Here is a 15,748-nt window from a genome sequence, read left to right as displayed (position 1 = left end):
TGATGAAGGATGGACATTCCAGCAGGGGAGACTGAGCACAGAGGGAAGGGAGGAGAGGCAGGCTGGGCACACAGGCCTCTCTCCACACTGGGAGAAGGGGACAGCATCCAAGGGGCTCTTTAAACTTGTGCACTGGGACGCCTGGCCACTGGTTATGCAGAAGATCCATCCCCTCTGGGCGCTTCTGGAGCGAAAGATTGTGCCCCCATCGCAGCAGAGCATCCCTTATGCTTGGCTAATTCTGCCAGAGACACTGGGGACTTTGTGAAGGAACAGAATAAAGACTCCTGTAGCAGAAAGCACAGCTCACCATGGTCTTGATCACATCAGGCACTAGGAGACCGCTAGATTTCTTGCATTCATTGGTGCTTTTTTGGCAAACCCTCCTTTGGATTGTATGTGCTGTCTGTGCAGAGGAGCAGTATTTCAATGTAGAGGTAAGGCAAGATATATACTGTATGTGTGCTGTGTACTGTGCAGCAGCGCTAGCCAGTGGGAGAACCCTGCTGAATTATATTGCAATGCTGACAGCATCCCCTGTGCGATGGGTGCTGCTGGAGCCTCTTCTGCGCCGTGCGCAATGCTTTACGCATCTGGTGCGCCTATGGGCTACCCGGAGCGCAGAGTAACAGCTGCTGACTTGGGAATGAATGATCCTTGTTGCTGGGAATAGGATGCCTCATGTTAACATCTGGAGGAGGTGGCTCTCTCTTATTCCAATAAAATGGCCAAAAGCCATTTGTGCATCCGATCCTTCATGTAATTCTAGCCGGGCATCCCTCATATTAGGGGAATTCATCCCCCTCCTCCCCCAGGCACTCTTGTTCCTCCAGCTCGCTTTGTTCTGAGCGGGTGTTTAGTTTTAGCAGCACAGCACAGGAAACTGGAGCTATTTGAATGGGTTTGTGCCGGCTACAGGCTAGTACTCACTATTACAGGGGGTGTCTGCTGCTTCAGTCTTCCTGAGGCTGGACCTTAGGGATATTCTGTGCCCCTGAACAAAATATCCTGGTATTCTTTCATTTTCATTCAAAATAACTACAGCGATCCACAGAATTCTCTGTATGAGTTGCTTTAGAGGGCAGGCTACCACAGTGGTTATAGTGAGCTCTGCCACATGGCTCTTTGTGTCTTGCAAACTAGTTGTTGTGGCTTTAGCTTCTTCATTTGCTGCTAGGATTTTGTGTTCTGGTTGTCTGGGCAATGTGGCAATTACAGATGTAGTAGCTTTGGTCATCATGGCTCCGACACAGCGCGGTCTTGACACATATGCGCGATGCCTGTGCGACTTTGTCGCATCGTGGCCATTAACTTTACATTAGCCGCAGCCTGTCGCGCTGAGTTGCGACTAGACGCGCCATATGTGCATGTTTCATCGCAGCCGTGATGAGCATGGCTACATCTGTCTGGTGAGGTATTGTAAATGTAACAATTCAGTATTATTCTGGATGATTTCATTATTTACACAACAACGGTTGGTCTACTGCTTACATATCATTGGGTGAACTGTTGCTGCCTCTGTTGAATGAACTTGGCTAATGTGACTGCAGCATGATCTCTATAAATCATTCTTTGCTAGAAATGGGTTATACAGGGGTCTTACATCTTCTTTTCAACACTGAGGTTCTTATACAGGATGAGAGAGGATGCAACGGGATCTGGGATACAGTTAAGTAATGACTCTGATTTTGATTCACTTAATATATTGCTTCCTGAAGTTATGTCACTGTTCCTGTATCTCTGGGATGACTCTTTTTGTAAAAAGGGAAAACTATGGCCGGAACCAGACATGAGGATAACATTTTTTTAACTCATAAATGTTTCACTCCATAAGGTGCTTCCGCCATGCACATCACACATTGATGACCTTAAAATGTCAAATAATGGTATTTGTTTAGTTGTTGGATCATAAAATAGGAGGAAGCTTATTGGTCTTCTTAAGGCCGGTGTAAGGCTTCTCGGCACCTTTGCAAAACTTAAACCTACTGCCCCCCCTTGCCAACCACACACTGCCACCAATACCCACTTTCCATCCCATCAAGTGAAAGTATCGAGGTGGCATCTTAGAAGTTCCACAGCCGCTGCCTGCATTAAGTACAGCAAGGATGTCTTGCTCATAGACATCTTTAATTTTGTGATAGGCAGACTCGGTTGTGCCCCCCCCCCCCACGATCCCGATGCCCTAGGCAGCTGCCTGAAGCTGCTTAATGATAGAGCCAGCCATGGTTCTATGGGTATGTGTCATTAGGTCAAAAGTCAATTGGTTGACCACGTGAAAAAAGTCGACATGGTTTAGATCAACATGAACAAAAGATCGGCACAAACAAAAGGTCGAGATGGGAAAAGGTCAACAGTTGATGTCTGTCAATATGGACACCATATAAGTGTCCCGCATCCCCTCACATGGCTCGCTACACTGGCCGTGCTTCTGGCACGGTGCCACGCTGTGCTCGGCACACTATTATATTCTCACTATGCCCACTGGGATGGGGAAGTATGAAAAAGTCTGTATAAAAAAAATAATCATGAAAACTCATGTCGACCGTTTACGTGTCGAGCTTTTGTCAATGTTGACCTAAAGCATGTTGATCTTTTCCATGTATTGACCAATAGTGGTTGATCTAATGGCCGCGTACCAGGTCTATTACCTAAACAGCTGATTATATTTCTGTGCTACTTGCATGAATAATAGCAGTATGTGTTTCCTGCCTCATTTGCATACAGTGTCAGTGGCAATTCTGGAAATGAATAGCTAATCTGAACCAATTTCAAGAAAGTCTTGTAGCACTTTATCAGATTATTGGCCACTAAAACATAAAATAATCCAATTATATTGAAATATTCCTTATATTTTATTAAAATGTTTGTGGAGATTGTTGTATTACTTTATCAGATTCTTTTGAAGTTATCTATGATATTTTTAATTGTATATAAGTTAACAAACCACCCAATGGCTTAAACCTACCCAACAATAGCACAAAACTAACTACTGTATGAACTAAATAAAGACTCCAACAACATACAGTAGGTGTGAAATTGAGACAGCAAAAGCCACTCCTTCAAAGCATTCATTGGCTCTACCAACATAATGCAAACTGTCAATCATCTACAAATGAATAAAACCTCTTCTACTAACTAAACCAGGTGTGCTGCGCTTAACTGGTCCTTGTTTCCATTACACATTATTTTTACATAAAACTTTGTACTTTAGTCTAGGAACTTGTGGACTTCCTGTTAGGTTTGGTGTCACAGATAAAGGAACGTGGCTTACAGTAGGAGACACTTTCTCTTAACCTATCAATAACTAGAATTTTGATACCCTACATCTGGAATAAACTGTGCATCCTATTGTAAAGCGCAACGGTATTTGCTGCGCTGTTTAAGAAATGTAAATAAATAATCGTAGTCATCAAATCAATTTCCGTAGGCATTTTGTCATTGAGGATGTTGTCAGGTAGAATAACCACACCAGAGTAAAGGCTATTTTATCAACATGTTTTGTCAGGCACATTGAGTTCTAAAATTTATAGTGTATGATAAATGGTGCTCAGAACAATCAGGTACCCGTTGTCATTTTTTAAATGCGTGACAGTTGCGAGCTGATTGGCCGGAGCACCATTCCATATGCAACAAGTTTGAAAACTCATTGCGTATATTTAAACTCGTTGATACAGATGTCGCCGGTCTCATTCAGCTGGGTGCTGGTGATCGGATCACCAACCGCCAGCCCCCCGCTAGCCGCCGGAAGGGGATGCGAACACACAAGTCGCTCATGCGTCCCCTTCCGGCGGAGCCCACTCCGCCGCCTCCACGTCGCTCCCCCATCGGTGCCCACAGCCCCCCACACCCCTCTAGCCCTGCCCGTCTGCCTGTAATGGAGATGGGCAAGTATTCTGTCCCCCGCTGCCGAAATACTGGGACACGCGTGCGTGTGAGATACTCGCGTGTCCCTGTCAGATGGCGCTCCATCTGTCAATTCGCTCCAAAGTGACTTTAGAGGCCTCTTCTACAAGCAAAGTGTCATGTTAGTAAAATGTTTTTATGTAGTGTTCCGGCTAGGCTGTTTTAGTGGGACGCTGCGCCCTGCCTGATTTTTAAAGGGCAAAATGCGCCCTGACTCTCTGGCCGCGCCACGCTAAAACAGCCTGCCTTCCTCCCTGCAAGTAAGACCGGGGAAGCCCGGCGCCGCTGTAGATAGTGATACCCGGCGCTTCCACGGCAGTGCAAAGCCTTCGGGGTGGCCGGGCCCGCCACCTTCTGTGACCTCAGCCGGGCCCGCCCCTTTTTCTTGATGGCGGAAAAAGTCACGGCGCGGCCTGGGCACTCTCCTTTTGTGAAGTTGACGGCCCGGGACTGCCCCCTTCATGCTGCCCCCTTTGAAGCGGCGCCCTGCCCGCCGAAGTTCCTAGAAGGAACACTATTATGTATTGGTTTGCCCTCACTAAATACAGTTTATTTATTAGAGCCAGCGCATTCGGGCATGACAAGTGCAATAAGTAATGCGCACCCAGGGCACTCGCAGAACAATTGAACTGGGGTCATTTTCTCACTAGACATATGAGTCATGTGCCAATGGGCTGACCCTACATCAACTGCTCTGATAGGCAGTTGGGCTGTTGGGAGGCATCCATCTGGGAGATTTTCTATTGTCATAGCTGGTGAATTGTGGGACAGGAGATGAGTGAGGCTGGGGCTACCTTTGCATCAGGAATGGCCCTGCATTGTATCGCTAAATCTGCCTCCTGCCCTCCTAACCTAATAAGGAATATTTATTTTAGTTTGACAAAAGTAAATGCAAAAGTGTATTTGGCCATAAAGCATGCTTAAAAATGCACAGCTACCAATATGATCTTAACTAATGTGTTAATTGTAATGAAGCTGTCTAGATAAATGTAGTTTTTTTTTTACATTTTTGATTAACTATGCCACATCACTGATGCCTGCTGGCATACATTTAAGTCAAGGACTAAAAACTCTGGAGGCGTTTGCAAATAATCAGTGGGTTGTAACTGCATCGCAATGGGCAACTCTGGCTATAACTTACTATCTCTCATCAGTTATATGCACACTCCTCCAGTGTGTGGCACCAAGAGAAGCATCAGCATCAGATGCAAGCGTTGGCAGCAGGAACCCCGCAGTTTTCCTAGTTGTGGGAGAGTAGGGACAGTAAAAAATGCATGTAACTACAGATTCCCTCTAAATATTTGATGTTGAGGAGTGTACAGGCCAGTAATGCAATTTTAAGATAGATGTTTTTTACTGCTGAGTTCCCTACAAACAGACATACATTATTTTTACGTGGCAGTAACGCTTAATACTCTTTAAAACGACTGCCCATTCATCAGACACATAAAGTGGAGTCGGCTAATACGGTAAATGAAAATTAGGCTTTTGAGTAATGCGTTATGGTACCGGTAGCAGTAACTCATTAAAAAACTAAGATATTGCTATACGGCTGAATGCCTTTACATTCTTACCTTTTCAATATAGGCTGTCATTCTATATGGAACTGTTGTGTGCTTGTTCAATGTTTTCTCTGCTGTAAATTCACCTCTTGTCATGCTCCAGCCTCCTCGGTGCAATAATTATATTTTTTGATGTATTGCAAATGCCATTGCATTTAACACTTTGGCTGCTATATTTGCAGCTATGTGTTCATCACTGTGCCATCAACTTTTTCTGACACTCATTTGAAAGCAGTTCACGTCTTTTCTGATTTTCAGTCTCCATTATAGTCTATTTAAGATGCAATCATGGAAAAGTGTCAAAAAACGGGCAGGAAGGCCGAAATTACACAATCGGAGGACGGCGCTTAGTGGATTGAATGCAAAATGATTTTTGTTCTATTTTTAAGGCTTCATAAGGATTATAATAGACTACCCTGCTGTAAGTACTTATCCCATGCCTGTATATTTTATAGTCACGTGGATATGGGAACCTGAATGCTATTCATTATTTAACAGATTTCATAAAGCAGGAGCAGGAGAATTTTGATAGCTATGCGTTTGCTTCAAGGATATTCTTAGTTTTCCACAGCTGCCAATCATGCGCTTAGTCATTTGGATAGAGACCCAGGTGCAGGAACTGTGGTGTCATTAGAAAGTACGCGGACACACCTGCAGTACAGCAGACGCAGGGAGCTAGGGAACGGCTTTTTAGAATTGAATACTCAAATAATGCTTCAAATATTGATGGGTCATGAAAACTTAAAGCAAATGTCAACTGTAGACCATGTTGAATAATTCTGATCTCTTCCTGAACACAAATACATTTATATTATGAAGCTTGTAAGCAGCTTACGGGAACATAATCAATGCTGTCTGTAGCATGTCTTGAACATGTGCTTTTGCTGCATATAAATGGATCTGACACTAGAAACCAGCGTTCTTTGCAATAACATATACAATATTTATTGTCATCATTATGGGATCTACACATCTGATTTTGTGTAAAACACAAGTAGATATGCATGTCAGATTTTTAAAGGGCAAAATTCGCCCTGCCTCTCTGGCCGCGCCACCCTAAAACAGCCTGCCTTCCTCCCTGCAAGTAAGACCGGGGAAGCCCGGCGCCGCTGTAGATAGTGATACCCGGGGTTTCCCTGGCAGTGCAAAGCCTTCGGGGCGGCCGGGCCCGCCACCTTCGGTTGACCCCATTGTGTAGTTATTGGAACACGTATTGGTGGTGTATGGTGGGACTCTCTTGCTGTAGAAGTCATTCAGATCAGCAGGTCTCGGATTGTCCAGGACAAGACAGGAGACAGTTGTAGGAGGAGGGAGGAGGAGTCAAAATCTGATGTGCTAATGGTATGGACACATTCAACTTTATCTTTATTTCTCCTGGTTAGTAACAAATGAGAGGCACAAGGTGGTGAAGAACTGGGGTCCCCTGAGCTTATTTTTAGACTCTGTGTCCAAGTGTAATATGTAACTGACAAAGGGATATATATATATATATATATATATATATATATATATATATATATATATATATATATATATATAATAGGGTGAGATGCAATATTGGCGATCAATAAAGGGAACATTTTTCAAAAAGCAAAACCTGAGAAATTATTTTAATTTGCTAAAGATGAACACAGCAGCATAACAGCCAGGGTGACATTGCGCCATGTGCCACCTCTGCACACTGAGCGCATGATGGGAGGGGCTGCACTGCCTGGAAAGTGTACAGCAGGACTGGCCAACAGTTTCAAATCAATCTAGCTGGTGCACAGCTGTAGTCATTACTAACTGTCACAATCTCACACATGCTGCATTCATTCCTACTATAGATCAACCAGAATGACCCCCGTAGTCCCCACAAAGCTCAAATATGTACGTGGAGAAAGTCGGCTGGATGGGGCATATATTAAAAATATACACAGGCATGTACATTTTGGGCCCACTGATGTTGGGGGTGGCTGATTTGTCACTGGGATCTATTGCCAGTAATGGTGTGAAACAATACTGATGGGGTATATTGCCACGGGGATGGGGGTTGGGGTACAAACCGCGACATTGGTATATTTTGATAAGAAAATCTTTGTATTTTTAAAAAATACATTCAAAACTTTGTGTGTGGGGGATTGTCAATTATGCGGTCCAAGTGCTGTTGTTATATTGGTATTATTTTGCTATTACATGGTATTCAGGACTGGCCACAGATTTGGTAAGGCTCCCTATAGCATTTATTATTTTGGCATGTACGCTGCCCACCACATTACCTGATTCCCCAGCCTTGCAGTTCTCCAGTCTGCAGTGTGTTGCTGGCTGGCAGCCAGCGCAGAGGTGAAACAGTTGCCGTTTCCTGATAGTGAAACAACAGGAAAGAAACATCTTTCATGAGATGTATATTTTTGTATTTCCGAAAGGAGAATTTGAAGAAATGGGAAAAACACATTTTCACGGCAGGTTTGTGACCTTTTGCACATTTGAGGAAAATATTAATGTTCCTGGATTGCAGTGATTTAAGCAATTTGTTGTATCAGTCCCTGATGGAAATGAGACTTTCATATCTTTAGTTAATAGGGAGGAATGTCGCAATCATTTAGCAATAATCCCAGAAGTTGGGACAGTGAGACTGACATGGGGACTTCTGTATACTGTATGTGTCACATGTGAATACTCCAGTGGGCAAAAATATATTTATAAGTCGATTAAAAAAGCAGAATGTACACATACAGTATATGGGTGATGGTATGCTATGTTAACAGCAGAAGATTGACATGCACAAAGTTGACATTGACAAAATGTTGACACAAGCAAAAGGTTAATGTGGGAAAGTTCGACTTGAAGAGGTCGACATGAGTTTGACAATTAGTGTACCAAGTCCCATCGATGGACTCACTTTGCTCGCCTTGCTTCAGGTCAGGTGACTCGCTCCACTACCGCTGCGCTTGTCACACTTTAAAGTATGGGAAAAAAAATTCAACAAATCCCACAAACCTCATGTCAACTTGTTCATGTGTGGATCTTTTGCTTGTGTCATCCTTTTCTCAATGTCAGCCTTGTGCATGTTGACACAACACAAACATTCTGATTGGGTCTGGAGCTGATGTCACATGACTTCCCCTGGGCACGGCTGAGTTTTTCCTGACACTCCCAGAAAATGGCCGTTTACCACCCACAAACGCCGGCTATCTGTCAATCACCTTGCAAGGGGCCAGAGATAAATAAAAAAAAACAGGATTTTATAGCAGGATGGCCTTGCGCTTGCTTACTACAGGCCGTATGCATGTGCAGTTCTATCGATAATCGCTTGGCCTGCTAATTTGTGATCTTGTGATCAAGTTTGAATCAGGCCCATTATCTGTCAGCCATCCAGATTTTATTTTTCTAACAGACTTCCACTTGCCAACTAAAGGGGCAAATCTGTCAGTTAATGTTAATTTGGCCCATGTATGATTCTCAACCATTTAGACATACTGTAACATTAAAACCACCGATAGGTGAAGTGAATTACATTGATTATCTCACATACCAAGAGGTGGGATATATTAGGCAGCAGGTGAACAGTCAGTTCTTGAAGTTGATTTGTTTGGAGCAGGAAAAGTAGGCAAGCGTAAGGGTTTGTACGACTTTGACAAGGGCTAAATACCATTCGTATAGATCAGAGCATCTCCAAAATGGTATGTCCCCGGTATGCAGTGATTAGTACCTACTGTACCAAAATTGGTCCAACGGAGGACAACCAGTAGATCGGCATCAGGAACATGTGTGCTCAAGGCTTATTGTTGCATGTGGGGAGTGAAGGCTAGCCTGTCTTGACTTATCCCAAAAAACAGCTACTCTAGCATAAATTGCTGAACATGTTATTATTGGCTATAGAGCATATTCATCACCAGCAGTGGGCTATTAGTTACAAGCAGTGGGCCGTGGGCTATCCAATTAGTTCCGATATGCTGGTGTGAGCTGACATAAATAAACATTGTTGCAGACCATGTACATCCATTCATGGCAATGGTATTTCCTGATGGCAATGGCCTCTTTTAAGACAATGCACCCTTCCACACTGCAAAAATCGCTTTGAAGGACATAATACACAGTTCATGATGTTAACGTAACTTCCAAATTCCCCATATATCAATCCTATTGAGCATCTGTGAGATATGCTGGAAAAACAAATCCTCACCATGGAGGCCCTTCCACCCAGCTTACTGGACTTAAATTATCTCCTGCCAATGTCTTGGTGCCAGATATTACAGGGGGCCTTCAGAGGTCTTGTGGAGTCCATGCCTTACGGTGTCAGAGCTGCTTTGGCAACACAAGAACTTACCCAATATTATATTATGGTGATCAGTGTATATTATCACTGGTTGAATGATATGGCCTTCGCTCCAAGGACCATGCATGTACAGGGTTAGTGGTAATGCACTTCGCACTATCACGGACCCACCTCCCAAGAGCAATGCCAAGTGTAGGGTTCCCTTTCTCTAGGGATTAGAAGTCCCAAACATCTAAGAGAATAGCAAATATGTTTATATATCCAATAATAGATGCGGCATTGCATCAGCACCCAGGCTACAGCGGCAGTCAGGGTACAGATATCCTTTATGTGTCGTATCACAGGGATGCTGAGAGCAATTCCATGAAACTTAGTGTGAGGTAGGACTATGAAACTGTGTAGGCAAATTCTGCAAGTGGAAAGTGCGATACTTTATGGAGAACTAGGGAATATATTGCAGCATACGTATGTGAGAAAGGAGCGTTGGCAAGTTGCAGAGGAAAGAACTCCATGGAGACTCAATTCTCAGCAGCAGCAGATTGTAGTTCGCTGAGCCCGGAGGAGGACAGGCAGAGATTTGCATTGCCCCTTCTCTATCATGGAAGCTTTAACATATAAACTGAGACACCTGAATTTAGACATAACAAAGCAGCTGCAATGTTCTAAGCATTCTGTAATTATGTATTCAAGGGCGAGCTGTTGCTGCATCCCTCGTGTCACATCTGTTTCTTCTATGAGCAACGATTGTGGCAAATGTGGCCAGTTATATGTAAGCTCTAAACTCAAGCTGGGTACTCACTCTGGGCCAGATGTGCTAAGCTTCAAAAGTGATAAAATGGAAAGTGATAAACAACCAACCAATCAGCTCCTGCCTGACATTTTTCAAACACAGTCTGTGACAGGGCAGGTAGAAGCTAATTGGCTGGCTGTCTATCACTCTCCATTTTATCACTTTTCAAACTTAGTACATCTGGCCCTGGGTGATTCCCGCAGCTGCCTAGTTAACTATATTGGTGGTACCTCGGGAGAATGATATGGTGCATACACACTGACTGATATAGCTATCAATATCGGTCAGTGATGTCACCCGCCGCCTGCTCCATACATGTAGTTGCTGACAATTTTGTACAGATGACAAGGGGGGTCATTAATGTTGCGTGGTTATGCAAATTTTTAACAATATTGAGTGTACACACTGGCCGATGTAATCATTAATGGGGCAATGTATCATTTACAATATCGATATCATGCATATCGTTAACGATATATCGCTCAGTCTGTACCCAGGTTTACACTTAGGTTTTGATGTACAGTAAGATCATATCACACCAGGGTAAAGACTTGGTACATTTTTAGTATTCAGGTCAAAGATGGCATTTTATTTTGAGTAACACTGATCTTGAAATATGTTCGCTCGGAGCCATGTATTTTGTTGATGCTGTTCTGGGCACATCTAAAGGCTAGATTTAATGTTGCACACATCTCAAGAGGCGTACAGCTCAAAATCCAGGCAAGTCGCTCATATGCAAACAGAAGATCTTTGTGTTACCAGGAGTGAGCGCTTCTGTAATGAGGCTGATTTAGCATAACAATATCAAAGATTCCAGAACCATTGCTTCATTGAGAATTTGTGTATTTTCAAATGTGCAGTGGAGAAAACAGAAACATTGATTCAAGTGTGGTATCTTACATTTAATACATTGCAATGTAAAATAAATCTAAATATCCGAAACTGAACACAGAGTGATGTGATGTCAACAACAACAGAGGGAAGAGAGCTATAGTTTCAGATTCTATGATGGTGGGTACTGGGTAGAGTAACGCGTCACGTGCTAAACAGAAATCCTCTCACCCTATTCCGATGTGCTCAGACGGATCACACAGCTTGTCTGTAGGTGGGATTCTGTCAGCATTCACCTGTGTTTTGATCAGAATACCCAGTTGGTAAAACACTGACTCAGAAAACTGCCGTGCAAATCTTGTGTTCCCCGACGTGACTGCTTAACGCATAAACTCAGACAAGCAATATGGTAGCTCTCAGTCATGTCTAGAACTGATGGAAATTTGCAGAGAAATACAGTCGTATGAACAAAATAGCATATTCCTACTCGCTTCTAGGACCAATTTAGGGATGAAGTAAAACCTGCGTTTGTTCTTTATTGTACCATTCATTTTTTGTAATGTGATGCAGACTTTCTTTTTCTTGTTGATGTGTCCTTAATGTGTCACCATTGTATTGCTGCTTCTGCTGTTTTATAACTCAAAATGCAAAATAGCATGCCTTATATCACAGCATTTAGGGCATAGGATAATTTACTAGGGGTACATTTACTAATGCTTCGATAAACGAAAAAAGTGATGTTACCCATATCAGCCAATCAGATTCTGTCTATCATTTCTCTATTGCATTCTAGAAATTGATAGAATCGGTACTTGTGTAGTTTCACGGCGGCAGCACTACGCTAAGTTTGAAGCAACGTTATTAGCGTAGCCCAATGGCTGCCTTACTTGTGTAGTTTCACGACGGCAGCTTAAACTACGTTGTCAGCGTAGTGACTCCGCGGCAGCCCTGCGGGGACAGGTCATTGTGGCACTTGTAGTTCCACAGAAAAATAGACAGCCTGGTACTCCGCTAACAAAGGGGGCGTCTAAACTAGACACCCCGGCAAACCGCTAACAAAGGGGGCGTCTAAAGTAGACACCCCAGCAAACCGCTAACAAAGGGTTGTCTAAAATAGACACCCCGAAAGGGGGCGTCTAAAGTAGACACCTGGCAAATTGCTAACAAAGGGGGCATCTAAATTTAGAAGCTCTAGCGTCTTAATCGGGTATAGGGGTGCACCATTAGTCCAAAATAAATAGACCGCCAAACCACTAGACAGTATGCGGACTGCTATGGGGAGGCTCTAGATTTAGTCGGGTATGGGGGTACAGAGAGGTGCAGCGCGAAAAACACTATTTATCTGTCGACAATGACACTTGTCAACGTATAAACGTATAAAGATCACATATAAACACAATCTACTTTATTTTATTTCTCCTCATTTTTTTTTTTACGCTAGGGTGCTGTGAAAAAAATTCTGATACTCTAGGATGCCATGATTAAAAAAAGATTGGGAACTCCCGCCCTCGTGTGTATATGTGTCCATGTGTTAGGGAGTATAGATTGTAAGCCATACCTCCCAACTTTCCCCATTACGGGCCTAATTCAGACTTATCGCAAGGCAAATGTGTTTCCTCAAATGGACAAAACCACTGCAGATGGGGCAAATGTAACATGTACAGAGAGAGTACTGTAGATTTGGGTGAACTGAAATCTAAATGACAATATTTACTTTGCATAGAAACAAAATAAACAGGCCAATAGTATGCAATATGCAATATGCTGTATTTGAATTGATCTGTTAGCCAGTAACAACTGAATTGATTGGCAGGAGGACAAATCTTGCTGTATTTTCCTAGCAACAAACCAAGCTCCCATGTTCATCAATGATCTTGCTTCACCATGTAACACTGCAAAACTCCGACACTCGGGGTCCCGGCAGCCACGGCTATTCTCCCTCATGGGGGTCCACCATGCCCGCAGCGTGGTGAGCTCAGCGAGCCCGCAAGGGGCTTTGTTGCGCTTGCCCCGCTGTCTGAGTCCAGCCAGTCGTGATCCCGATGTCGGGCTAATGACTGTACCATATACCACACCCCTCCGGTTTTGGGGTATCCACTGTGGGACAGTCTTGCCCTGTCCGTCCCGCATGTCATGTGATGAAACTAGTTAGTGGATTTTAAGAAAATTTTCTTGTGAAATTAGTCCATACTGGGCTACTGTCCCAAGAGTCCAGATTTTCAGGAAGTCATCTTCTCGCATCCTGTTAAATGGACAGGACGGGGGCCATAATTATGTCATTCACCCCTCCCCAATAGGTGCTTCCTGGAGGGGAGAAAGGAAAGGGTTGGTAAGAATGCATTAGTAGCATCTCACAAAATGGCTGCCTGCATGGATGTAAGTGACAGTGTTACTTTAAGTTGTAACCATATTAGTTAACGTTAAGTTATTTTAATATTCAATTTTTTATTTTTTTTATTTCCTCCATTCAGTAATAAGGAGCTTATTAAGAAGGCTTGGCAGACAAATCTGTCGACCTGTACCATATTTTCTGACAACATCACCATCTATGTAACATTTTACTGCAGTGTGGCTATTTTACTGGTGAAAGCTACACATTGACTACTGTTCTCCTTGCTCCTAAGCAGCTGACAGTCTGGCTATTTAATGGAGATGTAAATGCTCTTTTGTTAGAGATTACAGGCCCTTAGTGGTTTCAAGCTGACGTCTGAATGAGGCTGATTCTCTCTTCATCCTGCTGTTATCCCCAAGGGGCGTTCATGATACGCTGGCGCGGAGACATCGAAGTTTGGACTCTCCGAGACTGTATTTATTTTTGATTGTATGTTTATTTAAGCAGGAAAACATACATTTTGTAAAGAATGTGGGTTGGAGAGCGGCCAAAAAATTGTGACAGGTTTACTAGCCAGAAATGATAAGGCTACGTGTGTATGGCAAGGGATCCTTCTTGTTTATAGTAAGTAAGAGGAATGTGCAGTTAAGATTGATTCAAAAACTGTAATTTCAGGACAGGCTATTTACAAAAATCACTCGGAGAATCTGCCCTAAAATAACAGCAAATAACCAATCAGTTGTATCCTCAGGCATCATGGCTGCAGTCACGTCAAACACTCTCTACGCGCCAGATCCCATGAGACTCTCTAAGCGTCAGGCAACTGCGCTGATTAATTTGATATGCGACACTTGTATAATTGTGTGTCTCTGAATCTGGGGGTTATTCAGACCTAATCACTGGCCTGCTAATTTGCAGAGCCTTGCAGTCAGGTAATTGCTGCCCTGCCAGAGTTAAATCCTGCTCTGTCCAAGCCTGCGAATTGCTGTGCAAGGCTTGCGAAACGATCGTCAATTAGCAGCAAATCCATATGCACTCCACCCACCATCAAATTATTTATGTCAATCAACTTGAATACAGCCAGAGATAAATAAAGTAGAAGGATTTTTTTGTAGGATGGCCTTGTGCATGTGTACTACTAGCGATATGCATGCGCAGTCGTTCGATTATTGGCCAGCCTGCTTATTTTCAGCCGTGCAATCAGGTGTGAATATTCGCCTGTATACGAGCGCTCTCACTGCTGCTGGCTCTGGGCTACGCTGGAGATCTCACGCATGCCTAGTACAGCCTGCTGGAAGGATGGAGATAGCGTGCCAGTGTGAGCTGATGGGGACATCGCCGGAGGGGGGAGTTCGGGCTCCCCCGCTTCGGCAAACAAGATGTTAGTACTCGTTAATGAGGCTAAGCAATAAGTGTTATAATACATCTGCCCCTGTGTTATAAAAATGACAGGAGCTAATTGATTAAAGTATTTTATCTCCCTCAGCTTTATCTCTGTCTAAGGCTTAGTATATAGACCCAGTGCAGCGAGAGGAGGGGTATTTTTTACCTAGGACCGAGTCTGATGGAGGGGCCTGGGGTGCGCTCCCCCTCCCACGTTGCAGAGCCAGGCAGTGTGAGAGAGAGGATTAATATAATAAAAAAAAAAGAATAAAGCAGCACTAATTATACTAACATTTACCACAATATCATGGGATTGCCTGTACAAATAACATATTTATTAAAACACAAATGATAAAATAAACAGATAAAATTAAATTGGGGAGAGGTGTACAACAATTTCAAAATTTTTAAAAAGAACCCTCTCCGGCTTAATAATTGAGTTCACTGGCTATTATGAGTCCTCTTATTTGGTCTGCTGTATAGGTATGGCAATTGGCTTTTTGTAAGTTTATATGGTCTCACCACTTGAAAATGAATGGGTTTTTCTGGCTTGGATCTGATGGTCCGCACTAGAATGTGGTTGTGCAATGATGGTAAGGGGCTGCTGGAGGAATATCAAGGACCTTATGGAGCTTCCCAATGGTGGTGGTGTCCTTTGCTGGAAATGGACAAAGCTGTTGTCGCTGGTT

The 15,748-nt window shown here is 43.3% G+C and overlaps 1 protein-coding gene across 2 annotated transcripts in view; it reads left to right on the top strand.

Annotated features, from left to right (window-relative positions):
- The window catches only part of MMP16 (matrix metallopeptidase 16), a 184,070-nt gene continuing 168,322 nt past the window's right edge, over nucleotides 1–15,748 (top strand). For both annotated transcript variants that reach the window (XM_083187385.1, XM_083187384.1), the window contains exon 1: nucleotides 1–437. In XM_083187385.1, the coding sequence (XP_083043511.1) occupies nucleotides 312–437 (126 nt within the window). In that variant the 5' untranslated portion in view covers nucleotides 1–311. The remainder of the gene's footprint in view (nucleotides 438–15,748) is intronic.

This window comes from Crinia signifera, chromosome 5 (assembly GCF_055691185.1).
Source record: "Crinia signifera chromosome 5, ASM5569118v1, whole genome shotgun sequence".
NCBI lineage: Eukaryota > Metazoa > Chordata > Amphibia > Anura > Myobatrachidae > Crinia > Crinia signifera.
Note: the sequence above shows the minus strand (reverse complement) of the source record. Positions and strands in the feature narration are given on the sequence as shown.